General features: G+C 54.7%; 9 protein-coding genes and 2 non-coding genes across 11 annotated transcripts; 6 read left to right on the top strand and 5 right to left on the bottom strand.

The window, feature by feature from the left end:
* Positions 1–1,630: 1,630 nt before the first annotated feature.
* On the top strand, positions 1,631–4,440 carry BO95DRAFT_436493 (FAD/NAD(P)-binding domain-containing protein; the record flags this gene model as incomplete). Its single annotated transcript, XM_025585238.1, has 6 exons — positions 1,631–2,159; positions 2,237–2,645; positions 2,726–3,190; positions 3,667–4,036; positions 4,062–4,141; positions 4,311–4,440. 6 exons carry the CDS (start codon positions 1,631–1,633, stop codon positions 4,438–4,440), a joined length of 1,983 nt encoding a protein of 660 aa, XP_025437181.1.
* Positions 4,441–5,618: 1,178 nt separating this feature from the next.
* Positions 5,619–7,769, bottom strand: fbx15 (F-box domain protein; the record flags this gene model as incomplete). The annotated part of the gene is made up of 2 exons (XM_025583127.1): positions 5,619–7,553; positions 7,602–7,769. 2 exons carry the CDS (start codon positions 7,767–7,769, stop codon positions 5,619–5,621), a joined length of 2,103 nt encoding a protein of 700 aa, XP_025437180.1.
* Positions 7,770–10,774: 3,005 nt separating this feature from the next.
* Positions 10,775–10,848, top strand: BO95DRAFT_t289. The gene has a single exon. It is a non-coding gene; the product is annotated as a tRNA-Ile (tRNA).
* Positions 10,849–11,817: 969 nt separating this feature from the next.
* BO95DRAFT_327971 (uncharacterized protein) lies at positions 11,818–12,411 on the bottom strand (the record flags this gene model as incomplete). Its single annotated transcript, XM_025581879.1, has 1 exon — positions 11,818–12,411. A coding segment is annotated over one exon (594 nt), but the record flags the coding sequence as incomplete, so codon positions are not given.
* A 1,427-nt stretch (positions 12,412–13,838) lies between these two features.
* On the bottom strand, positions 13,839–14,033 carry BO95DRAFT_345260 (uncharacterized protein; the record flags this gene model as incomplete). The annotated part of the gene is made up of 1 exon (XM_025581984.1): positions 13,839–14,033. A coding segment is annotated over one exon (195 nt), but the record flags the coding sequence as incomplete, so codon positions are not given.
* A 1,502-nt stretch (positions 14,034–15,535) lies between these two features.
* On the top strand, positions 15,536–16,423 carry BO95DRAFT_457240 (uncharacterized protein; the record flags this gene model as incomplete). The annotated part of the gene is made up of 3 exons (XM_025588461.1): positions 15,536–15,563; positions 15,991–16,280; positions 16,373–16,423. 3 exons carry the CDS (start codon positions 15,536–15,538, stop codon positions 16,421–16,423), a joined length of 369 nt encoding a protein of 122 aa, XP_025437177.1.
* Positions 16,424–16,898: 475 nt separating this feature from the next.
* BO95DRAFT_340560 (uncharacterized protein) lies at positions 16,899–17,717 on the bottom strand (the record flags this gene model as incomplete). Its single annotated transcript, XM_025581960.1, has 1 exon — positions 16,899–17,717. A coding segment is annotated over one exon (819 nt), but the record flags the coding sequence as incomplete, so codon positions are not given.
* Positions 17,718–18,463: 746 nt separating this feature from the next.
* On the top strand, positions 18,464–20,758 carry BO95DRAFT_436487 (DUF3712 domain-containing protein; the record flags this gene model as incomplete). Its single annotated transcript, XM_025585237.1, has 4 exons — positions 18,464–18,699; positions 18,761–19,373; positions 19,457–19,833; positions 20,599–20,758. The coding sequence occupies 4 exons, from the start codon at positions 18,464–18,466 to the stop codon at positions 20,756–20,758; spliced, it is 1,386 nt and encodes a 461-aa protein (XP_025437175.1).
* On the top strand, positions 20,252–20,365 carry BO95DRAFT_t290. Its single transcript has one exon. It is a non-coding gene; the product is annotated as a tRNA-Leu (tRNA).
* Positions 20,759–21,619: 861 nt separating the features above from the next.
* Positions 21,620–23,451, bottom strand: BO95DRAFT_447703 (amphiphysin). Its single transcript, XM_025587691.1, has 2 exons — positions 22,908–23,451; positions 21,620–22,804 (listed from the first exon to the last, which is right to left on the bottom strand). Exons 1-2 carry the CDS (start codon positions 23,089–23,091, stop codon positions 21,729–21,731), a joined length of 1,260 nt encoding a protein of 419 aa, XP_025437174.1. The 5' UTR covers positions 23,092–23,451; the 3' UTR covers positions 21,620–21,728.
* A 932-nt stretch (positions 23,452–24,383) lies between these two features.
* On the top strand, positions 24,384–26,173 carry BO95DRAFT_468573 (IscS subfamily cysteine desulfurase; the record flags this gene model as incomplete). The annotated part of the gene is made up of 2 exons (XM_025589370.1): positions 24,384–25,499; positions 25,751–26,173. 2 exons carry the CDS (start codon positions 24,384–24,386, stop codon positions 26,171–26,173), a joined length of 1,539 nt encoding a protein of 512 aa, XP_025437173.1.
* Positions 26,174–27,088: the final 915 nt, after the last annotated feature.

Below are 27,088 nucleotides of genomic sequence, written 5' to 3'. Positions count from 1 at the left end.
ACAGGGCTGGCTGATGCGGCTTCTTCCCCGCTCACCAGCACTCGGCATTGGCTGCCATTGGGAGAGACGGTGGGGCCGCACGAGGCGTAGGGCAGAGTTACAATACACGATGTTACAGCAGCTTTACACGGCCAGGAGGGAGGTGCCTGCCCTGCCAACTGAGACAGAACTGAGCAGAGCACTGAAGAACAACAGCATCTATACAGACGGATTGATTTTGAGTAGTATGAATGAAATAAGATACTATACTATACTATACCTTTTACACTTCTTCCACACTCCTTACCACTAACCACTCCAGCCATACCTATCGACCTCCCGGCACGGAACATCCGACCATACCGTGGACGCAGGATTACGTTGCCCAGCGGACTCAGCCATGGATCAGACAGGCAATCTTCCAGAAGACTCGCTGCAGCCCCTTCTAGGCACCGACCAATCGACTTGGCCAGAGGTTGGCCAGCGGTTCGGACTTGAGCGACTGACCCCGGGTAGGGCGATCAATGAAATCCTCTGCCACTGCCAGACTCGGACCATGCGGGGAAGAATCCGGATTCTGTTTGGTCCTGCATCGTTACGCAATGTTGCCACGGCCAGCCTTCTGCCTTGGAAAGTAGCGGTGCAGAGGATCTGATTGGTAGTTGGGTCAGAGATCTTATCTCGATTCATCAGATGATCGGGGACTACTGGGTAGGGAGTTATCCTCGATGTGATAGGTATAGCCCTCGCGGGGAATGACAAGATTGCAGACTGGTTGCATGGGGATCAGCAGTTACTTCTTGACTCTTAGGCTTTGCTTCTCCTGCCAGCATTTGGCCGTAGTTATTCTAGGGGTATTGTCTAGACTTGAGGTTTGGTAAGCTTTTTGATCCACTGATTCAATGCTTACGCCTATGTCTAACTTGTCCAAGGCAGAAGACATCAACGAAGCAACAATCATACTGAACTTGGTCACCGACACGAAACATGTCGCGACCAGTCAACCGGTGGATGAAAGGTTCAAACACAGAAGAACTTCATGAGTGAGCGACCGAAACATCTCATGCGTCAACGTCGCTTGCCAAATGCATGAGTTTGATCGCTGGACATTGCTGTGATGCTTCACCCACGTGTTCATCTTGCCCAGATGGAGATGATAGAATTAACATAGGATCAGTACGTCTAGGACACTGAACTGGCAGACTTGTACATCATCGGCATCTCCTTGCTAGGGATGAACTTAATGGGGCCAAGTACAGCATAAACTCACCAAGTCCAGTCTGTTGTCGATGTGTAGGAATGATCATTATAATCACACTGACAGGCTAGTGGTGATAGTCGCCCCTCACTGTCCATGTCGTCCAATCCTTCATCTTATTATGATCTTATAATGCCATCCTCCCAGCATTCAGCATCCCCACAACCTAACCACAACCAATCCTCCCTCGCAAGGTAAAGATTATCATATGGCATCACCAGCATGACATCAACAACCAACAACCCCAAGCCCTCACACCTTGCAGAACCAACCTCAGCCTCACGCAAGGGGGGGAGGGTACCACCACCACCACCACCACACCTCAAACCCCTCTCAACTCTCAACTCTCAACCCTCAACCTACCCCATCCCAATCTCCAACCAAAGTGTCAAAATGCCCCCCCTCAACATCGCCATCATCGGCAGCGGCATCGCGGGCCTCCTGGCGGCCCGCATCCTCCGCGAACAACACCAGGTAACCATCTACGAGCGCACCGCGTCGGCCAACGAAACGGGGGCGGCCATCAACATCGGGCCCAACGGGATCGCGATCCTGGAGAGTGTGGGGCTGGACCGGCGGCGGGCGCGGGCCATCCCCGGGGCGCGCACCATCGCCTACAACAAAGCCGGGGCGGTGACGGCCGACACGACGGTGGACTACCGCCGGGAGTTCGGCGCGGACTGGCTGTTCTTCCACCGGGCGGATCTGCGGGACGAGCTGCTGCGGTTGGCGACGGCGCCGGAGGAGGAGGTGGGGGTGATGGGCTGTCCGGCGAGGGTGCGGTGGGGGGTCGGGGTTGTTAGCTGTGGTGGTGGTAGTGGTAGTAGTGGTAGTAGTGGTAGTGGACAAAGGGATATAAAGGTGGAGAATGGGGAGGTGGTGTTGAGTACCGGGGAGGTGGTGAGGGCGGATTTGGTTGTGGGTTTGTAGTTCCAGTTTCCCTGCTCGTAGCCACCAGCCAGTCCTACCATCCTGACAACTAACCTGGAAAACCAACAGCAGCCGACGGCATCAAATCCACCCTCCGCCCGCTCGTCCTCCCCGCCGTCCCCAACATCCACCCCATCCCCGCCGGCTCCTCCATCTTCCGGTTCACCCTCACGCGCGCCCAGGCCCACGACGCCCTGGGCTATCTACCGGCAACCCTCGACCGCACGCAGCCGGGCTGCATCACCACCGTCTTCGCCTTCGACGCCACCGAGCGCCGCGTCGTGATCTACCCGTGCCGCGACTTCGAGGTCCTGAACTTCGCCGTCATCGTGCCGGACGCGATGCTGTGGCGTTCCACGGCCGCGAAGATTGCCCCGGAGGGGTACCCGGAGGGGGGCAACTGGTCGGCGGAGGCCGACAAGGCGGAGCTGGTCGAGCATTTCCGCGACTTCCCCGACTGGGTGGGGGATTATCTACGGTGAGTGTTCCTCCGAAATAAGCTTGCCGTAATTGACTACACTCTCATCAAGATGGAACTTGGGGTTTAACATGCAACAGCGCAGCTCCCACCCCCGGCCTCCGCGTCTGGCGCCTCCACCACACCCCGCCGCTCCCCAGCTATATCGCCGGCCGCACGGTGCTGATCGGCGACGCCGCCCACGCGATGACCCCGCACCAGGGCCAGGGCGGCACCCAGGCGATCGAGGACGCGGAGGCGTTCCGTCTGTTCCTGGGCGAGCATGTCACGGCCGAGGCTGTGCCGGCGCTGCTGCGCGACCTGGATCGGGTGCGGCGGCCGCGCGCGTCGCGCATCCAGGTGAACAATGTGCAGGCGCGCGGGCGCAAGTCCGCGCAGGAGGTGCATCGGTTTCGAAGGTTCAATTGGACGTATCCGGGGGTTTTGGCGGAGGTGCGGCGGTTGAATGCGGAGGGGGGTGCAGTGGATTGTGGGTATAGTTCTGATAGTGGTGCTGCTGCTGCTCAAGGCCAAAGGGATCATGAAGAGGAGCGGGAGTGGAAGTTGTGAATCTTGTTGCTTGTGCGCATGGATTTGTGGTTACACATTCTTAGTAGGTAAAAGCTTCTGTCTCACCCCATCCCCTCAGCATCCACCTATAACTCATTCTACCATTCAAGTATATCCCCCCGCCCCCCCGGTCATAGCGCGTGAGCTCGCACCACCTACCCCATTCAGGCAATTAGCTAACCTGACCACCTCGGAAGAGCCTCACCCACCCCGAACTGATTAGAAGGGTCAGGTTGATTAGAAATGATTAGAATAGAGTCTCACTCCATCCCCACTGCAACCGACAAGCTACACCCCAGAACCTGAATGAGCCATGACTCACGCCATCCCCCCCCCCCCCCATCACAAGAACCCTCCCCTCCCCTCCCTCAACCCTCAAACCTCAACACCGAGCACCACCAAAGCCCCATCATAACTTCCAATTCCCACAGCCCAAGACATGAGGCCCGTATTCGTACCCCCACTGTCTCAGAACCGAGAACCCAGAACCAAGAACCAGAAACTTAATCCGAGATCCGCAAACCCATGACCAAGACCACATCCCCAACCCTCACCCGAGCATCCCTTACCCAGGTCAGATCAGGTCAGTTCAAGTCAGATCAAGCCAGTCAGAAAACAAGATACGAAGAAGCACAGACACCCGCTCCACTGCACGCACTCCACTCCCTAACCTGCCATACCCGACGCAACCTATCAGCTACCCAGCTGCCCCAGCAGCCCCAGCCAAACAAGCTAGACTCGTCGACGAGCGGGAGCTAGAGCCCTACTACGTCAGATGTAGATTACACACAACGACCCCCGTATATACGGACGGGCGTGGGCTTGGATTCGGGTCGGGATGGGTAGGGTACTGTACCTACAGGGTAGGGAGGGTACCGTATGGACCAGAGGGGAGGGGATCCACTCGCCGTTTTGGGCAAGCTGTACGCTGTAGCTTACTACTGTAGGTAAGCTGTACCGTAAGCCCAGCTGCTCGCGGTCAGTCGGGGGGGGCGGGTTAGTTAGCCTCTGCATTTACACGGCACTGGCACTGTATCCCGCATAACCCCAATCCGAAGGATATTAAATCCATTCCGAGAATAAACGTGAACGTGAACTGAGAGCGACATGGCAAAGGATACGTAACCCCCCCTACTACTACTACTACTACTACTACTACTACTACTACTACTACTACTACTCTACTACTACTACTACTACTACTACTACTACTACCCTCACGCTCATGCCCAACCACAACAACTAACCAGATAAAAAAACCCCGACGAACCCTCATCCCGTGAAACTCTACATCAACCCAAGAGGCCCAACCCAAGACACATCGAACAGAGCCGGGAATCCACTCATGAATCTGAATCAATACACCCGCGTCAACGCGGCATGATGCCGAATATATCGACTCAGAGGTATAGCCCAAACGGTATCGAGGAATATCACTACTTGTCCAAAGGAGGGGGAGCTATACGGCACCATAGACGACAGACCAGACCAGACGACAGACCGTACACCTCAAAAACAAGAACATGATCTTGTGTTGTAGGGTGTAGTGCTAGAGCCTCACCATGAATACTGCCTGCACTGCACCGCACTGCACCGCACTGCACGGTACAAGCCCAATCCAGCAGATCCTAAGAGCCTCACCACGCTTTACCGCACCCGCAACCGCAACAGAACTTACACAACAACACCAAAAAGAATCGAGATCAGGATCCATACCAGAGATCAGATCATACATTCAGGCCTTACGTCCTTACGTAGACCCGCGGCGGGATGCCCAGCATACCAAGATCGGTAATCAGAGCCGTGCACAAGCACACCAACTCCCACCACCACCACCCAGATAGGCAATTCTCGCGGATCCTTGATCCTACAGGCGGAATCTGGCATTCGTCACGCCACGGAGGGAAGACATCACCTGTTGTGGCCACTACCACTACCACTACCATTCCCAAAGACAATGCGGTTGTGGAGGGGTTGCCTACCGGTGAGGTGGGAGGACGTGACATGTAAGGATCTCGTAAGCTTACATCTGACTAACGCGTCAGGGCTGCCAAGGCTGACTGTAGTCTTACTACTGCTTATCCGATCGGAGGAGATCCCTTCTACATACCTTACCTAGTACTAAGTAGTAGCTACACCATGGAAGACGAGACACAAAACTCACGACCTCTAAATATATGCAGCTTCTTATTGACCAATTAATTTATCACGGGTTTTATCATCTATAACTTGGTTGCGCTGCCAGCGTCACTGGCTGCAGCCATCCATCCGTCATGCGTTGCACAGCCACACGGCACGTTGAGGCAGTGCTCAGCCCCGGTCACCACTAGACAGTAGACACAGACAGTAGGGCAGTGCCACTCCCCTATCCTAGCACGGCGGTTTGCCCAGCAAACCATACACCATCCGCCAGCCCACCCTACCCTATCGCAACCAAAATCCCCTCCCCAGCCGCAGATACATCGCCCCCTCCTCCCGCACCGAGGGCACCGGTGACCCCCTTCCCCCTTTACCCATCCCCATCCCCGCCGCCGCCGCCCGCTTGGCTCCAAAACTCGTATGCCTAGTCGACTCCATCTGCGCAACATCGCCGACGCGGACGCGCTCCCCCTTGCCTGCGGGATGAGTCGGTTCAGCTGCCTCCTGCGGTGGCCGCTGCATCGCTCGCACACGCCCGTCCGTCATGTCCAATCGCTGCAGTCCAGGCAGCCGTAGCAGTGGATCGAAGTTGACGAACAGAATGGCTTGGTCGCCATCGCTAGAGTCCGGCGCATCCACCGAGTACACCAGCGAGCGTTCGTCGGCGGCGGCGCGCACCTCGGACGAGGCGATGCGCTTCGTGGGTGAAAGCAGCTGCGTCAGCGCCGCCGGAGCGTGGTCGGGGGGCCACATGTGCACCCCCAACGACTCAAAGCGTTCTTCACTGTGGTCAATTGGTTGGCGGCTGGACGAGTCTTGATCGTCCAGCTCCGGTGGGTACAGCAGCCCCGGCTCAACCTCTTCACCTGCAGAGTCAATGGGGGACTTGCGCTTGCGCGACGTCAGACGGAGACGGAGTTGGTCGGTGGGGATGCGACCCGAGGTGGTGGTGCTGTTGCTGCTGTTGCCGGGGTGGGGTCCAGCCGCATCAGTAACAAGATCTACAAATGTCGAACTCGAGAGATTGTAGGTACGGTATTTAGTGCGAGCCAGGATGAAGTCGCGTCGTTTGGCGAGGTCGGTTCCCGGGGGGTATTCCTGGTGGTAGTGGCGGCGGATGCGCTTTTGGGGCGGTTCGTAGCGGGGTTTGTTGGTCGAGTCCAGGGTTCGCGTCAGGGGCTCGTCGGGGAGCACGGCGGGCGGGGGTGGTGCGTTGCGGGTCCGACGGAGTAAGCCGGCGAAGCGCTCCTGCTTACTCTGCTCGATCTCAGCCGGCGATGGCAGCGACTGCATGTAGTACGTGCGAATGTTCTCGCTGCCGCTGTTGATCCATTCACGGCGACACTCGAGGATCATCAGCTGCTTCGTGGCCTCGTCGACCCGGAGGGACAGATCCGACCAGGTGTCGTTCACGGGGCCCTCGCGGTGCTGCCGCCGCCACTTGAAGTTGATCGTGCTCTGCTTGGATTCCTCCGTGGGCGACACGCACAGCCACACATAGTAGGAGGTCCAGTCAATCTCCTCCGCTTCGTGGCCGATCATCGTCGACACCGCATAGAGGTGGTCATCGTAGACGCCAAAACATACGTTCTGGGAGATATCGTGTCCGGAGAAGTTGTCGAGGATCAGAGGCGCCCGGGTGGTGTTGCGACCCGTCTGGAGATCCGCGCATTCGACCACCCATTGCAGATGCCCGTCGGCGCTCAGCATGCTGTGTGTTCCCCAGTAGATGTACCGAGTGTTGAGCCGGACAAACAGCCGTCGGGTGTCCGGCAACCGAGTGATGAACCGCAATCGGCCTGTCTTGTGGCACTCCAATCTGGGGCGCATGTCCACGGCTATCAACCAGGTCTCCTCCGTGTCTTCGCGCTCCACGGTGAATGCCAGATTCCAGTCGTGATACTGCATGAGCCGGATGTGAATCGTCTCTTCGTTCGGGTCACAGGACGGGATGATTCGCGACACGACTCGGTGAAGGTTCAACACTTGCTCAGTGCAGCTTGCGCCGTGAACGTCCAGTACGCGGATCTCCTCTCTGTAGATGTAGGTCAGGGCACCCCCACCGTAGAGAAATGAGCTGCCATAGGCGAGGAGGGAAGCAGAGTATGGCTGCGCAGTCGCAAAGGCCTCGCGGATGTCGAACACCCGGCCCAGAGCTTTGCGGTACCCTTTTCTGGCGGCAATGGCTTCCTGGCCTTCGGTGGTATGACGCAATTCATTCTAGGGCAGTCAGTCATGCCCCTGTCCGTATAGATCAGAGAGAGGTACCTCGATGGCTTTGCGGGCAATGTTCTCGTCCTGGACGAGACGGTATAGGGCCCCGTTGACGCGGCCCAGCTGGACCAGGTCTTGGGACCCCAGTCTGGACGCGATCTGATAGAACACATCGTAGGGAATACAGTCCAGATTCTTGGAGGGTCTATGGGCGGTGTCCATTTCGGACTATCAACCATGTGCGGCGGAGGGAAGGGGAACGCAAGACGGTAGGAAAACTGTAGGTCTAGACCGATACCACCATCAGGAAAGAGACAATCGAGTGTCGCAGACACTGGTCCTTGGAAAAAGAATCAAGCGATGATGATCACGAGAGGAAGAATTGTTGACTACAAGGATGGAAGAAACAAATCAAGGCGGTCAGATGGAGATAAAGTATGGAGTGGTGATCTGGTAACCCAGTTAGGAAGGCAGACGTCGAGGGGGCACCCGATGCCCAATTCAGCCAAACCACAACGGGTAATATGTTTGCAATGCGCTGCAGTGCCGCGCAGGCAATCAACCAAGCCTCAAGCCTTGAAGTATGCAGTGTTTTTCAGTGCAAGTGGACTGTGGCGAGCTTCATTCAAGACAGGATCGGTCGAATTTCGCTGAAAAGTTCAATTCCGAGCCAATCGCATGTCTCAGCTGAAGATCTGAGCAGTGGCAAGAAAGCAATCGAGAGCGAGACAAAAAGAAATAAAGAAAAAAAAAATTAATCCAGCTGAAGAATATCCACCCAGGCCATGACAATCAACGATCATGCAAAGGAAACGCCTGGGCCGAGTCAAGAGGGAGATCAGCCGTCATGGTGAGAACTTGTACTTTTTGGGTCCTGATGCGGCTCTGTGGCTGGTTTTCCGTCTCATTCCTGGGAGGGTGAAAAATGAACCGGGGCAGCAGCTCAGATCAGTAAGAGAGGGGGGGCGAAAAGTAAGGTAGGTGAGCTAGTGCGTGTAGTAGTGAGTGGGAATAATAATAATTGATTACTTCCTCTCTCTGCTTTCTCTCTCTTACAAGTTCTAGCAAGAGACCCGCCCGAGGGAACAAAAAAGGAAGACTAAAAAGTCACCGAGGGTCCGAGGGTCCGAGTGACAGCAGTAATCAACAAGGACCAGGACCACCAGGACCAGGACGTAGTCGCAGTCGCAGCAAGCAGCAGCAACAATACCAACAACGACAGTAATAGTCGCAAAGCTCCACAAGTACGACCGACTCGAACACAATTGCGACAACGAAGATCGACCGTCCCACTCAAAGCATCCCTAATTAGAAGGGCGGTCAGATCAGGCATGATCTCTGTGTCTTGCTGTGTTATGACATCCCTCCAATATCGGGTTAACTCATCCACGGTATCTTAGGGTGATTGTCAGGGGGACAACCCTAGACAAGGCTGCGTCTGCGTTTCAGTGCCGTCAGCAGTACGACCTCTTGCTCTGCCCTCAACGATCGGCGCTAATAATAGTAGCGTCTCTTCCCATTCGCTCTCTTGCCCTCGTGAGACCTGTTGCAGTCGTTCAGGGACTCAAGTGGAAGAGGCTCAACGAACTAGCGACTCGGGACTAGGTACGGAGTAGGTAGGTAGCTAGCTAGCTACGTGTGCAATAGTCTAGTAATCATTGAACCGAAATCTTGGGAGCCTGGCAGCAGCAAGCCAAGCCAGTAACCCCGAGCCACTATCGACGGGATTACGCAAGGGAGGGCAATTGGATCAGGATTCAACAGCCGAAAGGAAACTCTAGACGAGAGGTTCCGGACTGTCGGACGGCCCAGTTGAGCCTCAATCTCCACTCCGTCAGTGGGGAAAGGGTGACTCCTCGCTCATTTCAGGTTGAACCGTTGAAGTGTACTCCGTAGTAGTGGAACCAAGTGGGATGGATGGAAACTGTCAAAGAAGGACAAAGGAAGGAAGCACGCGGCTCAACAGGAATGAGGCTCGTCACGCTCGTGGTCGTCGTGTTTGGTTGCCTCAGGCAGGAACAATGACCGTGATGATTGATTTCGATGAGGATAACAATGATGAGGCTGAATGACCATTCATCCCAATTACCCACAGATGAACAGGCAATAAGGTTAAGCCGGGTACGTATGATCCACCTTTCTGACCAAGATGGTCGATGATCGGTAACTTAGGAATCATGGATAATGGCGCACGCATACTCCGACTGATGGCCGGACAGCCTGATCGGATGACGACGGAATTGACCCCCTACCGCAGGTAAGCAGGGTCATCCCGCCCACCGCGCCCACGATGATCCTCGCTTCGGATCTCCAACCAGAGCCAGAGCCCAAAGCGTTTTCCAGACTCTCATCCAATGACAGCATCAATCCAGGATCAGATCCCTCAGGGAGTCAGGATACCCAAATGATAGGGGCAGGCATCAACCCCGCTCGTAAAAGCGGCGCGACTGGTCTGAAACAGGTACCAGTTCCATGCTCGGTGCTGCAAAGTATATAAGGTGCACCGAGGGGTTCTGCATCCTTCAGGGTAAGAAAGAACGAGGCGTAAGCACTTATCTTGGCCCCTCTCCTCCTCTTCTTTTCTTTTCTGCTCTTCCCACCCCAACCAAGCTCGTGGCTAGACCTAGAACTCGACTCGATTGCGTCAGTCAGCCTTGCTGGCGTCCACTCGTTCTGACCCGCGTAGCCCAATAGAATATCCGCCGGAGCACTTAAGCATCGGATTCTGGTATCCCTGCAATGCGGGGGTGGTGCTCGAAAGCCCACTCCCGGCCCCTCTGTCTGCGGCAGCTGGTCACGCTGCGGTCAGCCTGATCCTCGAAGGTGTAGCATGCACATTGGTCCGTTCGGCCCCAGCACGCGAGGGTCGGAAGTCCGGAAGCCAAACATGCGGACTGGACCCTTGCATCGGACCTTTGCTCGTCATCTTTCCAAAGGAGCCAGACAACCTAGGAAAGGTCTTCGAAATGCTGCATTGCATTTACCCCTCCACGTGTGTGGGCCAATCTGGCCAGCGGATGGCCGCGGAGAGGGGATTGATTTGCTATCTCGAATGTTGGGGTTCACCGCAATGCCGCTGTCCGAGAAGAACTGGTCTCAGCCCCGCTGGAACAATCCTGGCGGGCGACGACGGGTATGAGCGGTTGAGGACTGAACGAGTTCAACCTCACAGCTCACTATTAGCCGTTGCTTTATAAGTTTTAGGTATTAGCTAAAAATATCAACTGGGTCCCATAGCTCAGTTGGTTAGAGCGTAACGCTAATAACGTTAAAGTCGAGGGTTCGAGCCCCTCTGGGACCATCTCTTTTTGCTTTGTGACTATTCTCCTCAGAGGCCATCCCTGCCTTTTTTTTGGTTCATCAAATTGGTCTCGTTCGTAGCCCCAAAACAAAGCTGTTCGAGAAGGGTGCAGGTTGGGATGAGTTTCTTCCGTCCCCAGCGAGCTCCGCGGGAAGAGTTGGCGGTCGTCGGTCGTGTTTCGGGATTGATCAGGTCTCGCTGTACTCAGAGCCCCCGTCTTCTCATTTCATGGTGTGTGATTGGAAGTGCAGATACATTGACACTTCTAGGAAGTTTCAAACTGTCCGAGGAAGGCGCGAGGATAAACGTGGTTTGAAATTAGCTAGTGTCTATATGAGCTATGGATGGAGTCCAAGTGCTTGTCAGCATTTTTCCAAGAAGGTCGCAAGGCAGAAAAACAAAATGAAATGGGCGGTAGGGGACCAATGAAAGCTATGCACTACTACAGTGTAGATAGTGAAAGGAGCGGACAAGGTGAAGGTTGAAGGTAGGTCTATCTCCGACATCAAAGGCGTTTCCAAATAACAATAGGATAAGTAGCACCATCCAGCATCGACGCTATTTGGCTCAAAAATAGGGCAGGCAGGCAAGTAAGCTCACCACTGATACTGAGCACCAAATATGTCGCCGAAGCATTTATCCCCACGAACATCGTCGGGGGCCCATTTGGCCATCTGTGGAGTGGTATGGTTGCTGATCGTCCTTGGCGAATGTCTTGCACAGCCAGTCCTTCCAGTCCCAATCACACCACTTTACGAAATCGTTCTTCTTTGACACGCAGCCGCAAGACCAGCGGATAATAGGAGTGATGTAAATGGGGAGGAGGCGGTCCTCATGCGACCAGCGAGATTTGCGAGTGGCGCAACCGATATACGCTTGCCCAAAGTCAGTTATAGTGATGTACGGTCGACAGGTAGGGTCGTGGTTCCTGACTCCCTCGACCATGATGATACGCCTGCAAAGGCCCTTGTGCCGCAGGCCGACGGCGTAGAATCTGGACTCGGCTCTGACGATCTGCTTCATGATGTGTTGCCGGGTCTCCACGGCGAGTCGGTCGAGACGAAGACGGTCCATGGAGAACCCCGACATGAACTCCACGAGGATCAGACGCACCTGACGAATGCCTCTATTGGGAACTGGCATGTCAAGCGAATAGGATCCGCAGAATTGGAGAATATAGTCACTCAGACCATGCTGATGCAGGTGTTGGTAAACCGCCGTCTCCCGGGTATATTCCTCCTCGACGCAGCGGAACGGATCGACTTCAGATTTCCGGTGGTTGTAGTACAGCGGATCATAGAACTTGGCGACTACCAGCATGTTGGCGAGGTCACCCTTAATGATTTTAACCAGCACCACCTGCGAAGTCGACCCATCGCGGACCTGTAGCACCCTGAGGGTCCGGAGAGTGAGTTTCTGCGTGCCCATCTCACCAGAATCCGGACTGTTCTCAATGCACCGAGTCAGAATGTCCGTTGTTATTCGTCGCTCCTGCTCGGGTCCAGACAAACGGAGGTCGAAGGTCTGTCGGGGCTGAGGCGGAAAGTGCTCGCGGACGGTGAAGTAAGAGTCAATATTAGCATAGAGGATGTCGGGGCTTGGGGATACCATGGCAGGTGTTGTAATCCAGCGAAGAACCCGGATCCATTGTGAATGGGATATAGTGCCTGCAAAAGAATGTAAAGTCCGAGAGGTGGGCAAGGAGAGAGGGAGTTGGCCAAGGGCGATCCAGTGAGCTGATTATCCACTTGAGACATCAATGGCAGTTTCCTCTCTTCTGCTAGCAACTTCCTTGTTGTGATTGTGATTGTTACTCTCCGAACTTCGGTCGCCACGGGGGTCTTTACAAAATCACCTCTTGCTTTCGCACTTTCGCACTTTCGCACTTTCGCACTTTCCGGTCAACGTTGGAAGCATGTCAAGCACCTTTTGATAAGTTAGAGTTTGTGTCTTATGCGAAGTGGTCCGCGAGGCTGGTCAGGAGTGGAGAAGGTTAACACGGCTGGACTCGAGACACAAAGGACTTCGAGGTGGCCCGCTTTTGTTGGCCTGTGGTGACAATTTGAAGGTCATGCTTATTCTCTACCATTGCAAAGGTACTAATGATCTTGTTGCCTGTGGATCCTCAGAGCTCGACCAGGCACATGATGGTATACCTATTTCGGGGACGGGCACATCCCCAGCACACGCTTGTGTTTTGTTGCCTGGGAATTTGACTGCCACATTCTCATATACGTGGCAGTACAAAACAGTGACGGCATTATTGATATTCTTTTTGTGAAGAAGCCCGTAGAGGACAAGAATCTGACTATCAAGCATTTTCGGGGAATTTGGCAGGCAATTCCACACACGAACGTCTGCCTGGCATTGGTGCCCAGATTCCTTCTAATCTTCTATATAGGTAGGGGTAGACAAATGGAGGTTTTGACTCTAAGTCTTGAGTACCCTGTCATGAAGAGATTATCCCGAGAAATATTTCTAGATCCCTGCCCTCAAATCTGGAATATTCCCGAGAACGAATAGCACAGCGACCAAGATTCAGATTGAACAGCTTGCCATTCAGCATTCAGGTCTTCCTATTCCCCTTGGTCAATTTAACACTGCGTGTAAGTCAACGCAGATTGGATATCAAAGCAATATTTCAAACACCCACTCAACCCAGATACTCGCAAGTACACCCACAACCTTCGACAATCTTCCCTCTCCACAAACACAAACCGAAGTACAAGATCACAATCCATTCGAGCACCCACAATACCCCAACATCCAAGCATACCCACCTCCTAAACCCAACCGCCCCAAACGCCCAATCCAAGCAACACCACAAGCATCAAGCCCACCGACTCCCCCACGCGCCCCTTCAACCCAGCCCCGCCACCACTGGTCTTCGCCCCCGACGTGACCCCATCCTCGCCTTTCTTCACCTCCAGTTCCCGCACCCCCTCCTCTCCAGCTACCATCGACCCAGACCCCTTCTCGTTCTCATCTTTTGCAATCTCCTCCTTGACATAGGAGATATATCGCTTCACCTCCGTCGGAAGCGCCCCGTACCACGCCGGCGTGGCGCCCTTGCTGAAGTCGCTGGCCAGCGCGCTGCGGCGCGAGGGGATGAGCAGTTCGGCGAGGGCGCTGGGCGGGATCTGGGTGATGATCGAGTGGGGAGGCGGGGCGATGGATGCGAGGGAGCGTTTGAGGTTGAGATTCAGGTTCAGGTTGAGGTTGAGGTTGGGGTTGGGTTTGGGGTCTGCGTTGGGGGTGGGGATGGTTTTGGAGGGTGCTCTGTTTGAATCAGCGGTTCTGCACACAGATCATAGATGATATGGAAGTGGCAGAAGGGGGGCCGTACAGTGATGTCGACTCGGTTGGGGTGGGCTCGGGGGCGCAGAAGGCGGGTGCTGCGAGAAGCAGAATGGGGCTGAGATAGAACTTCATCGTAGTGCTGTGCACTCTGTAGGTGTGAATTTGGCTGGGTTGAGTAGAGGTGGTGCGTTGTGTTGACTCACGGGAGGGAAGTGTTGCTATATCTCCGATCGTCAGTGCTATTGGTATCGCACCGGAAACTGTAGCAGGCTGATGGAGATTTAATGAGCTTGTCTGTCTTTTCCGAACTCATTGAATCATGGGTAAATCAAAGTTAGGAGAGTGTTGTGCCTGGTTAGACCCATTTTTGAGCTTGTCGATCAGGGACTGAGATAGAGTTTCGGGTCGAGTCCTCTAGGAGATTATGGCGGCCATGTGCTCGAACCAATCCATGAGAATGTACAGCATAAATGCGAATGGTGACCGCAATTCGATCATCTTGAAACGGGTTCTACTTGTGGTGAACAGGAGTTCATGCCGGTTTCCAACTTTATCCTGGTGTGGAACAGGTCCGTTCCTACTACTTCATCTGTGGTGGCGTATCACTGGTATATGCCTATGGGGCCTAGACCGTACATTAATGTCTGGACTTGAAGAAAAACTCAGATTCTAGTCTTCCAGTCAAATCTATAATCACCTGGTCCAGGGCTAAGCTATACTATGCGAAACCTGCCGAGAGCCAAAACGCGGCCAATTCCTCTGCCCATAAAGGCACTTCTTGTACGAACCTCATCAAAGCTTATATGGTATCGATATCGATTTTCCACGGCACTAGGAATCAAAGGCAGTACTCGACAAACTCGAGTGGGCCAGAAGCTGGTCATCGGCTACCATACCTTAATCTAATTAAACTTCGCCCTGAGCGTCGATCGCACTAGACCCGGATAAGCAATTCCTCAGAATCAATTCAACCTGAAACACCCACCAACGTCAAACCGAAGACTCAAAAACGGGCATTTCCCACCTTTTTACCAGTCATGTCTTCCTCCCCTAATACAAGGGTCGCGGTCGAATCGCGAACTACCCCATTGAGCCATTCTCCGAAGGACGAAACACATTCACCGTCAGAATGACCCTGGTTGCAGCAGAGGTGCAATGGCTGGTTATCTTCAGATACGTACGAGGAAATGTAGTCCGTAGCACCGCACTTTCTGCTCTTTCTTTCACAACCACCCTGATTTCCGGTCTGCCAGATGTCCTTGAGTGATCGGCCGGGTTGGTAGGCCCAGGGTGCGGGGGACCAAGCACAGAGCACTTGTCCCTGAGAAGGCCCACAATACCAAAGTCTGGTTCGCATGCCCTCCGAATAGTCAATTCACATGGATACATGATATCCATCAGCCTCGGAATGCCCAGTGCATTGGAAGCTCCAACATGAAACACCGTTGTTTTGAATCCACCACCCCATTCATGGTATAAACTTTGCAACCATCACCCGTCAACCCAGGGACCACCCTCCTCTCAACCTTAGATCGTTTAGATCTATAAACCCTTTTACCCCTCTGTGCAAAGTAATCCATCCCCCCTTCTACACTCCCAAATATCCTATCACTTCCTCCTCTCATAAAACTCATAATCCACCCAAAATGCCCAAACAATCCACCACCACCCCCTCTGCCTCCCGCAACCACAACCACAACCCAAACCCCAACCCCAGCCGCACCCGCAGCCGCACCCGCAGCCGCACCCGCACCACGATGCCCCTAAAAACCTACCTCCTCGCCCTCCTCTTCACCCCCTTCGCCCTCGCAGCCACGACCACCACAGCAACTGAGCCACTAGCCTCAAGCCCCATCGCCCCGCGCGCCCCCGCATCCAGCGGCCTCCTCTCCGAGCTCCCCACCATCTTCCAAGGCGCGACCGAGCTCCTCAGCCCGGAGACAGTCGACAAGCTCGAGACGATCGTCAGCGGCGGCGCGGTGCTGCTCGGGGGCGACACGCCGCAGAACCTGCAGCGGCTGCTGTCCGGGCCCAACATTGACAAGCTGCAGCGCCTCCTCGACAATGCGGACCGTCTGCTGACGCCGGGGTTCGTCAACGAGACGACGCAGCTGATTGATATGGCGAATCCGGTGAGTTTGTCCCCTCCGAGCCCTGTCTCTAGCTGGGGGCAGGTTGTTGGATCAGGAGGTGGGATAGGACTGGGCTAACTTGGGCGGGATAGTTGATTTCGGATGTGGGGAAGATTATGAATGCGTTGATTGGGAGTTCGTGATTTGGTTTTGCGGGGACAAAGGGGGGGGGTGGGGGTGGTATAGGTAGCTGGTCTAACTATAGTATATAATGGGTATGAATTTTGTGTGGTAATGTTCGTGCTGTGTTGGAGCATAGGCGTGGTTTTGTTCTCCGGGAATTGGGGGGATTGCGGAGGGATAGGCGAAGCAAGACCTGGTCTAGATGAGTCTGCTGAGTGAACGGGTTCTCATGGTGAATTACGCTACTGCTAGATGGAGACGATAAGTTGGAGATAGTCCCCAAAGAGGCCAACCATAATTCTCATAGGTATAGCTGTATCCCAGTCAAAACTCCAAGCAAGCATGTTAATCCCGAAGACATTCACACAGACTCCGCCCCTCAAATCTCTGGAACACCATTCATTCCTAGATAACTTAAAAATATTTAAGTCATAGAGCTCCTCCTCTTCCCTATCCTTAAGAAGAATACACAACCCGTCCCCCCTCCCTCCCGCCCCTCCACTCCCCCAAACAGACCCTCAAAGGATAGGCCCGCACCCACCCCGGCAACGCAGGATACACCGCGCCCCCAAACCCCGCCATCACCCCGCGATACCACCCCCTCGACCCCGCCGACGACCTCAGCCCGTACGCCACCCGCACCCGCGGCGGGAGCAGCTCGATCGTCACCCCGCGGAACACGGGCTTCATCACCCCCGCCATCCACCGCGGAAACAGGTCCGCCACGAGGGGGCTCTGGTGCAGGACCTCCCGCGCCACCCGATGCGACTCCGCCGTCACCGCCAACCGCGCCATCTGCCCGTCCCAGTACTCCCAGAACCCCTGGCGGGTCGCGGGCCACAGCTCCCCGAGGGTGAGGGCCTGCAGCACCAGCGTGAACTCCGTGTAGGCGCGTTCGGCGGTGTGGTAGTCGATGGGGCCGTAGGTGCGTTGGTAGAGGTCTGTGGCTGTTGTGTAGAGGGTCGCCGTTAGCCAGAGGAGGGTGTGCGGGCGGGTTATTCTTGGGGATGGGGTCTTGAGGGTCGAGGATGGAATGCCACCCGTAGTAGGAGGGTGGAGTTGCGTGAGCAGGATTGCTTTTTCGTGAGACATGCCGAAGACGAGGAGGGCGATTTGCTGGAGGGTGGTTTTCAAGGTTTGGGTGAGGTTGTGGGCGAGGCTGCGGCTGTGGCTGGGTTCGTTTTCGGGGGTTGCGAAGACGGTGTTGATGCCTGGGTGGGCGGCTTGGAGAAGGAGGGCGGCGCCGGCGCCGGCGAAGAGGATCCCCTCGCAGAGGATTTGAGGGAGGATCTCGAGGTTGGAGAGGTTGTGTAGGTGGGTGGTTATGTCCGTGATGTCTGTTATGGTTGTGGGGTTTGTGGCATTGGTGATGACGGCGCCACTACTGCTGCTGCTGCTGCTGGCTGTTGATGGAACAGCGAAGATGTGTTCAGAAATGCTTTTCTCGTTCATGTTGATGGTGGTTGCCGTGCTGGGCCTTCGGGGTGGAGGCGGACTCGGTGGGAGGGGAGTATCCTCCGGGAAGACGCGATACATGATTGATATGGAGATCGAGTGAGGGTTAACTAGCTTAGCGCTTTGGCAGTAGGACTAAGTGCGATGTTGGGTATAGCGTGCACTGCAGTGTGGAGGGATGAAACTGGTGTTTCATTGAAGAGCATTGATTAATTTCAGAAGCCGTTGTTAGAACGATCAAATTGCAGTTGCATCTTTGATGAACTTTTCCAAAGTTGCCACCCAGTAGATTCCCGTTTCGTCGCAAAAGTGAGCGTTGCCCTAATCCGTTCAGGATGCCAAATATCGGGACTGATCGTCTTTCCCACCCACCACCCACCTGGGTACCAAGCCCCTCGGTCCCCAATGGGTTCCACGGTAACTCCGGCTGATCGACAAGGTCAGGGTCCATGCAATTACACTGGGTGTAGCACCGGAACCATCTGTGCAACCTCCATATTTGGCTCTTCACGGTAATGATACTTAGTGCATGGGCTTAGCCATCTAGCAAAGAACCATGTGAAGTGCTTCTCAATCACCAACATCTTCCACCCACGGCCCTGGCCATGGCCACAAATCCTTCCAGTCTCGACTCCGATGATGCCAAATACGCCTTGGGCACTCATCGGGGGCCCTTGCCCTCGGAGGGTGTTGATAACGAGCACCTTGAAAAGACAAGGAGCATCTCGCTCGAACCGGGCAAGCGGACGCGGGCACAGAGACTGCGTCGCCATTGGGGGAGATTCTGGTGCTGTTATGTCTTTGGAAGCATTATCTTTCTCACCATCTTTCTGCCTATCTTGTACGGGATTTCCCGATTGTGTGCTTGGAAAATACGCACCAGCTGACTCTCTGAGCGACAGCTTCCTCGTCATCCTCCCTGCCATCGCGCAGCGAGTGGTAGACGGGTCCACGCTGGTGCTTGTCCACGCCGACGTGCTCCAACCACGCCCAGACTCGATGATGCTCCGGATCGACTCAGCCCTCAACCTTCCCCTCAAGATCCCCGTGCGCATCGACCCCATCACCATGGACCTCTTCAACCGCGACCGACCCGAGAACAATACCTGGGGCAAAGCCTACCTCCCGTCGGCCCGCATCTACGGCAACACCACCCTCGCGACCAGCAGCACCCTCACCGCGTTGAATGTGACCGAGTGGACCGAGTACGTCCGCAGCGTGGTGTATGAGTCCCACGCCCCTCTCTCAGTCAGGGGGTCGACGACCGCGTACATCGGCAAGTTGAAGTCCCACGTCACCATGAACAAGGACATCCACCAGACCAGTATGTGGCCCCTACGGCATGCGATGGAAGATTACAGACTAATAACCCATGACCGGGGTGATATAGCCCTCAACTCCTTCAAGGGCTTCTCCATCTCGGACCCGCAACTCCTCCTCCGCGCCCACGACGATGGAACAAACCTCCTCGCCAACGCAACCCTCCCCAACCCATCCGCCATGACTTTAGAGATTGTGCGTCCCCCCCCTCTTTCCCCTGCCATCCTGAAACCCCCACCACAGCCAACTAACCCATACCCCCCTCACCGAGAGGACAGGGAACAACAACCCTAAACCTCTACAGCAACACCCTCCTGGTAGGCAACGTCACCCTGGACAACCTCACCCTCACGCCAGGCAACCACTCCACCCCGGTGCGCGGGGTCTTCGACCTGGGCAAGGTGATCACCAACCTGGGCCGGGTGCTCCGGGACCAGCGCGCGGCGATCAAGCGCGGATACCTGGATCTGACGACTGTCGGCACGGACGTCACCTACGATGGCGTGCAGGTGCCGTACTACACCGAGGTCATGCGGAACCTGACCATGACAGCGCAGGTGCCGCTCGGGAAGCTGGTGGAGAATACCCTGCGCGGGGTGTTGGTGCGGAATGGGACGAATCTTCTGGCGGGGTTGAATTTGACGACTGTCCCAGCGTATGTGCGGAGTGAATGAGTTGGGGAGGGGGCAGACCTGGGAGGACGGTCGTAATGCTATTCGGGGCTGCGTTTGTTGGGTGTCATTTACTATGGATTCCGAGAAGTTGGATATGTCGATAGGGCCGGTATCCCAGCTGCGTGGTGGATATATAATTCGTCCTGTACTGTACACTTTTGAACCCCGATACACAAGCGGGACTTGTGAAAGGGACTACTAGTACCTATATTCTTTCAACGCGATTGATAGTACTATATCTAGCTCTCCTGTCCAGCACATATTCTTCTTCATACTTATCAAAAGGGCTTCGATACCCACAGAGTTATCCTCGTTCCTGCTCCGTTAATCATACTGTCATCAGCTGCTTCATTTTTGTTGGAACATGTAGCTATCTTTCCAAGTCCTTCCCATAAAACAGGCAAGATGGCCGAGTTGGTCCAAGGCGTCAGGTTAAGGTCACCTTGGCATACAGCTTATACAAAGCTTCCTGATCATCGTTTGATGGCGTGGGTTCGAATCCCACTCTTGTCATTACCTTTTTGTTTTTGTTTGGTCCGTGGTGGCCGGTGGCCGGTGGCCGGCGATAAGTAGAGGCTCCCTCAGGAGGGAGGGACTTCAACTACACAATGAACGTTTAGTACAGCTCGAGCTGTATTCCATGTAGATAACGCCCGGCAGGGTAGCTGAGAATGCATGAACGACATCCCCCCTCATCGTCCGGTCGGCAGCTATGCCATGCATCATGCACTCTACCATTTCTGCAGTGCAGCAGTCACCAAAATCCAGGCACAGAGATGTGATGTTACACGTACAGTCGCTACCAGACCGTCTCCTCCAGAAGTAGTCCGTCCACAAGACCCCCGAAAGTCCGTCATGAGAGCACCCAGACCTAAACCCGGTGGTGACGATGTCCACCGACTATGATCCAGGCCCAATGTCCACATACCCGGAGCCAAGCAACACCCCAGAGCATCCCCATAACAGAACGCATTGTGCCGTCCTCGAAAAGTTATACGCTCCTGGGTCAAGTCAAACCCACCATACCTCCTACTCCAGCCCACTGGCCCCCCATTCCCTGAAATCAGTCCCTCACCTCGTCAGAAAAAACACCCCGGAGGTTCCCCGGGTCCCCTTAAATGCCGCAGGTAAAGCACGTTGGATATGGCGGGTCATACGTCTGCATCTTCACGAAAAGGCCGGATTGGATCCCCGTCTTCTTGAGACGATAAATCCCGCACTGAACCCGAGTGTCGATTGGCCGCGGAGAAAAGAGGAGATAACGGGGTTGCGGACACAGACACGGGTCAGGGGGTATTCGTGGGAAACCCCTACAAGCGTAAGCGTATGTATCCCGGTCAGGGGCCCTGGGGAACCATGCCGGGGCTGGAAGGCGTCGTTGACCGTTCACCTTAAACACCAGAGTCCGACTCATCAAGATGTTGCGGAATGTTGGTTGCGGCGCACTAGTCCGCAGGCCCGCTGACTACACGGCTCTAACCAACTATTTATAACATGGATCTGTCAACACGAGCGAGTGCCACCTCCCTGAAAGCTCAGAATTGGCCAATTCGTAGAAACTGATAGCAAGGTTGATCCTCCTCAGATCGTGAGATTCAAAAAGTATATACAGCGAACGGGTCGTTATCATGCAAAATGCTCTATAGCAAAGATAAGCAAGATAAAAGAAAACGAGGAAAAAAAGAAGAAAAGAAGTGGAAGGCATCAAAGGCAAACAGCCGACGATGTCCGATTTCAGCTCAAGGTGATACGACAATGGTGGCTCCCTCAAACTCCAGATAGTCCAAAGTAAAAGGCATTGGGCAAATGTAATGGTTCGCAGAAAATATTATATAGTTATGCTAGTTGAGTTGGACGTAGTTTGCTGAAAAGACTGTTAGTGATTGCTTGCTTTGAAGCGGATTTGAGTTTGGCCGGCGGATTGTATCTTACCTGGAAATTGTCCCTCCCTGCCGCTGACACGTCCGGTCCACCATTCGTTCTGGTTGTCGGTTCGGTGGATAATCTCGATGACCTCGCCTGCAGAAAAGCTGAGGTCCCCGTGCGCCTGCGCCTCGTAATCGTAGAGTGCGGTGACAGTCTCGACGGGCGCGCTAAACTGGGCGGGTTTGGGCTTGGGGGGCGGCGGGGCGGGCTTGCTCTTGGCCGCAGCCGTGTAACTGCTGCCGGCCGCGCCCGCAGTGTATGGTGGTGGTGGGTTCTCGACCACATCGGGGTCCTTGTGTCGTGACGGATAGCCACCCTTGTTCTCCTGGGACAGCTTGTCCTTGGGTCCAAACTTTGACCCTGGCCGGCGTCCTCCCGTGGCCTTGAAGTGCACAATCGTGAGCGCCTCCGCCTGCTCCTTGACGTCACCGCGCTTCGCCTCGAACGCCTCCTCGATGTCCAGCTGCAGGTTGAAGTAGCCGATGTTAATACTCTGCATTCGTTCGTGGAGGGTGTAGAAGACGTTCAGTTGCATGTAGTAGAAGGATTGGAAGAGCGGGCGGATGAACTCGGCTTCGAGCGCAAAGAGTTTGGGTAGCTCCTCCTTGAGCAGGTCGTTGTAGTAGTTGTATTCCTGCGTGGCCTGCTCCACGTCGTTTTCGGCCTTGTAGAGAGCTTTCTCATCCTTGAGCGACTTGTCCTTCTTGTCCTGTAGTTTCTTGAGCGAGTTGTTGTGGCGATCGTAGTCCAATTTCTTGTGGTCCCGTTTCACAGCCACCTTGCGAATGACCTTGATCACTTCCAATAATTGTTCCGCAGGACTGATGACGCGGGTCTCAATCATCTCCAGCTCGGGCACGAGGGACTCCTGCAGGTCGCGCACGATTGCCTCGTATTCCTCGCATGCCCTAATTCCTTCCGGATTGCCCTCAATAGTGTAGGTACTGGGGTCTGATGCACGGCCGGAGATAGGTTTGTATAATTCCGTCATCGCCTTGGAAAAGCCGATTTGATGGTTCAGCATGCCTGCCAAGTCGGTCAGCAACAGACGGTGAGGGGTAGGGAGCCTGGAGAGGGGGAAAGGGAACGGGAGTGGGATGGAGCCGAAAATTGAGAAATGCGGTCATACCATTGATGGCGTCGAAATACTTCTTCGACTCATCGTGGAGCTTTTTTGTTTCCTTCTCGAGTTCCTGAAATCTGCGCTCCGCATCCTGATAGACCGGGTCCTTGGTGTTTTCACCAATGTTGAACCGGGCCTTGAACTGTTGCGGTGCGCGAACAATGCTCTTCTGAAAGCCTTTCAAACTCATCTCTGATTTGCCGCAGGTAGCGCAACCCCGCGGAAGGAGCCGGTTTGGATAGAATGGAGGGGTGGAGGTCGTTCAGTACTGGACTGAGATGGTAAACAAGGGAATTGACACGGTCGGAGAGTCTTCAGGAGAGCAGAGTGGTGGAAAAGGGAAGAAGTGGGGGGAGGAGTTCCTTTTGTTCAGCACCGTCACTAGTTCGACTAAGTAACTTAAGGTAATTCGAGAGCCGGTGACGGTTAGACTGCGCTTCTCTCGGGCTGGGCACCGTGGCTGAGCTATGACATAACTGTGGCTGAGGACAGCGCGTTCGGAAACTCAAGGAAAGAATGGAGGTTCAAGGGAGACTTGAGTGAGTACGGTCTACGGAGTAGTGTGATCATATCCAGCAGTTTGACTGCAATCCCAGGTGAGCCAAACCTTATATTCAATTCTCGCTCATGCCCATCTTCAAGGCAACAATCCATGTACTGTAGCGCAGACCCTGGGGTAAGTCGATCGCAGCTGGTTGTGGCAAAGAGATCGAAGCGTAGGGCCGAACGCAAATCCGGGTCTCGGTCACTCACTCCCTCCTCAGCCTATGCCCCCCTTGGATGTCATTAGGCACCAGAATATCTCTCATCTTCTGCCCGCTTCTGTCTGCGACAGGTGCGTGACCTTTTGGGCCTGAGCCTGAATTATGGATGAGGTATGAGGTACAGTACCCCTTGAAACTGGGGAACCGCCAGCACGGAACCCATCTGCTTAATCCGGGGTCGAAGATGCTTTGTTGATTGTTCGTCATCCCCCCTTGCCATTCTTATCCCATTAAGACAAAAGAATGTTATGCCTGGTGCTTGATGCCTTAGGCTCGCATTTGTGGAGAGTATGTACAGTACTCATATTGCCTCTCGTTGCCCCGTAACTCCATATTGAACAATCGGACCATCCCCGATCAGCCTCCGAACTGGAGGATTCTACGTGATCGGAGTGATATGCACCTCCAGCCCCTCCTCTCCACTAGCCCTACGAACACTTCTCCGTATCTAATCATCCTTTCTCCGACCTCGCAATGCCCCTGGCCTGGCTCTAAACACCGAGACCGCCACTCAAACGGGAAATGCCCGGAGTATCCCAGTCTGACAAATCCGATCGGGGCTAGCGGGCTCGGCAACTAATGATATAACCGGATCCAAACTTTTTCCTCACCCAGCGAACTCACCCGCCGCCCCCCCTTCTGCTGCTGTCATTCTGCATCTGTTTCATCTCACTGTCCATCCAACCTTTCATGGTACAGTCGCAGAATTAACTGCATTATGTCCAGTATGACCCCTACTGCCTTGAGACAGGCATCCCGAGCCTATGCGCGTCGCTTCCAGCATGGCTCCCTGAACTCCTTCCTGCCCAGACGGGCGCTCGCCACCGGTGGCATTGTGGCCCGGAGATCCTATGTCACCGAGACCAAGGCGGGGAATGCCCAGGTCACGATCGATACCGCTATCAAGCAGGAGCAGAAGGCTTTTGCCAACCAGACCGGCGTCAAGCCCGGACGCGTGGAGCTACCTAGCTCCAGCGTCTCCGGAGATGCCGCGATGAGCCCGACCGCGGGCATCTTGAAGCAGGCTACGATCATGGATCAAGGAACGCGACCCGTGTATCTTGACATGCAGGCGACAACCCCGACCGATCCCCGCGTGCTTGATGCGATGCTGCCCTACCTGACTGGCATCTACGGCAACCCTCACTCGAGAACCCACGCCTACGGTTGGGAATCAGAGAAAGCTGTCGAGCAAGCTCGTGAACACGTCGCCAAGCTTATCGGAGCCGATCCCAAGGAGATCATCTTCACCAGCGGTGCCACCGAGAGTAACAACATGAGCATCAAGGGTGTCGCTCGGTTCTTCGGTCGCTCCGGAAAGAAGAAGCACATCATCACCACCCAGACGGAGCACAAATGTGTCTTGGACAGCTGTCGCCACCTCCAGGATGAGGGCTTTGACGTGACATACCTGCCCGTGCAGAACAACGGTTTGATCCGCATGGAGGATCTTGAAGCCGCCATCCGTCCGGACACTGCCCTTGTCAGTATCATGGCCGTCAACAATGAGATTGGTGTCATCCAGCCATTGGAGGAGATTGGCAAGCTTTGCCGTTCTAAGAAGATCTTTTTCCACACCGATGCCGCTCAGGCGGTCGGCAAGATCCCCCTGGACGTGAACAAGCTCAACATCGACTTGATGTCCATCTCCGGCCACAAGATTTACGGCCCCAAGGGTATCGGAGCGTGCTACGTCCGCCGCAGACCTAGGGTTCGTCTCGAGCCTTTGATCACCGGTGGTGGTCAGGAGAGAGGCTTGCGCAGTGGTACTCTTGCTCCTCATTTGATCGTCGGTTTTGGTGAGGCCAGTCGCATTGCGGCACAGGATATGGAGGTACGTTCGCGTTCTTTATTTCTTTTGCCGTGTCTCGCGTTGCCTGAGTGTCTTTCTGTGGCGCATTGGCTATGATTATACGCTTTAACTGTATCACCATCTGAGTGATCGCGGGGGTAGCTACGTGCGTTTGCATGTTCCCGCGGCTCTATGATGTACATAGCAGGGGTGATGAGCCGAGTTGCCTGCCACTGATTGGTGCCGATCTAACCTTGCGTGAGAGACGTATGCTGACCATCATGACTGTATAGTACGACTCGAAGCACATCTCCCGTCTCTCGAAGCGTCTGAGCGACGCACTTCTTGGCATGGAGCACACCACTCTCAATGGAGATGCTACCCGTCACTACCCGGGCTGTGTTAACATCTCCTTTGCCTACATCGAGGGCGAGTCCCTTTTGATGGCCTTGAAGGACATTGCCCTGTCGTCCGGTAGTGCTTGCACTTCTGCCTCGTTGGAGCCCAGCTACGTCCTGCGGGCGCTTGGTAGCAGCGACGAGAGTGCACACAGCAGTATCCGCTTTGGAATTGGCCGTTTCACGACGGATAGCGAGATTGACTACGTGCTCAAGGCCGTTCAGGACCGGGTTACCTTCCTTCGTGAGCTGAGCCCGTTGTGGGAGATGGTGCAGGAGGGCATTGATCTGAGCACCATTGAGTGGAGCCAGCACTAAAACCTTTCTTTCTTTTCACTTCTGCGTCTCAGAATGACTGGAATGTGGTCGGTCGGGCAGCAGGCGCAGACATGTTCACTGGGTTGTTTGCTTTTTCTCATCCACGATATCAGCGGTGGTACGGCGTTCGGATAGCGTGTAACATTATAGGCCTGGGATGATCTGAGTGAGATTGTATAGAGAATGGATCTTAATGACTGCTTGAGATGTGTTGGCTGGTTCGAATTGTAGGTGTAGTTGGTGTAAGCGGAGTGTATCATGGTAATCTCGGTTAATTTGGAAGGCATTCGGGATGGCAGCATAAGAATCAGCCGAGTGACATGTTTAGTCTATTGATCGTCATGATCCTAGTGAATTGCAAAGTGAGAGTCGTTATGCGGCTCCAGCGTTGAGGCACGTGGGCAGGCTGCAGCGGAGAGCAACTACCAACAGGAAGAGTGGTGATGTAGTGCAAGATAGGAGATTTTCTGCTTGAATGGACTGCAGGGAGACAGACAGTTCAAGAGCACGAGGAGATAAGCATGCTTGAATCCGGAGGAATGGATGATACTAAGGCAAGTACTCAGTGATGCTGAGAGATTGGCCCCGAGGTGGCCCCGAGGTCGGGGTATTCATGCTTGGTAACTTACAATAAGGTAAGGTCCCTCAGCGTCAGACGGTCCCTCACCGCAGACCGGAATGGGGTGGCGTGGGTGGGAGCGAACACGCCCCAAGACTCGCTTAACCGCCCGATCTCGCACTCGTCCCCCTCTTTGCCGCCCTCCGGTTCATTCTCTAGCACTCAGACTAGTTCTCCCCCGGTGGACACCCCTTTCGCTCACACCCAACGCCACCGTTGGTGCTTCATACTTACTCCATGCTTCATCCGCCAGCTCTCCCCATGGGAACTATATCTCATCCGCCAGTATCAACAAT

The sequence above is a fragment of the Aspergillus brunneoviolaceus genome (genome assembly GCF_003184695.1).
Source record: "Aspergillus brunneoviolaceus CBS 621.78 unplaced genomic scaffold BO95scaffold_95, whole genome shotgun sequence".
In the NCBI taxonomy this organism is placed as follows: Eukaryota; Fungi; Ascomycota; class Eurotiomycetes; order Eurotiales; family Aspergillaceae; genus Aspergillus; species Aspergillus brunneoviolaceus.
Note: the sequence above shows the minus strand (reverse complement) of the source record. Positions and strands in the feature narration are given on the sequence as shown.

Coding starts and splice junctions, on each gene's coding strand:
- BO95DRAFT_447703 (XM_025587691.1), bottom strand. CDS start 23,091: ATGAGTTTGAAAGGCTTTCAGAAGAGCATTGTTCGCGCACCGCAACAG. Junction 22,805..22,907: donor GTATTTCGACGCCATCAATG/GTATGACCGCAT, acceptor CCGACTTGGCAG/GCATGCTGAACCATCAAATC.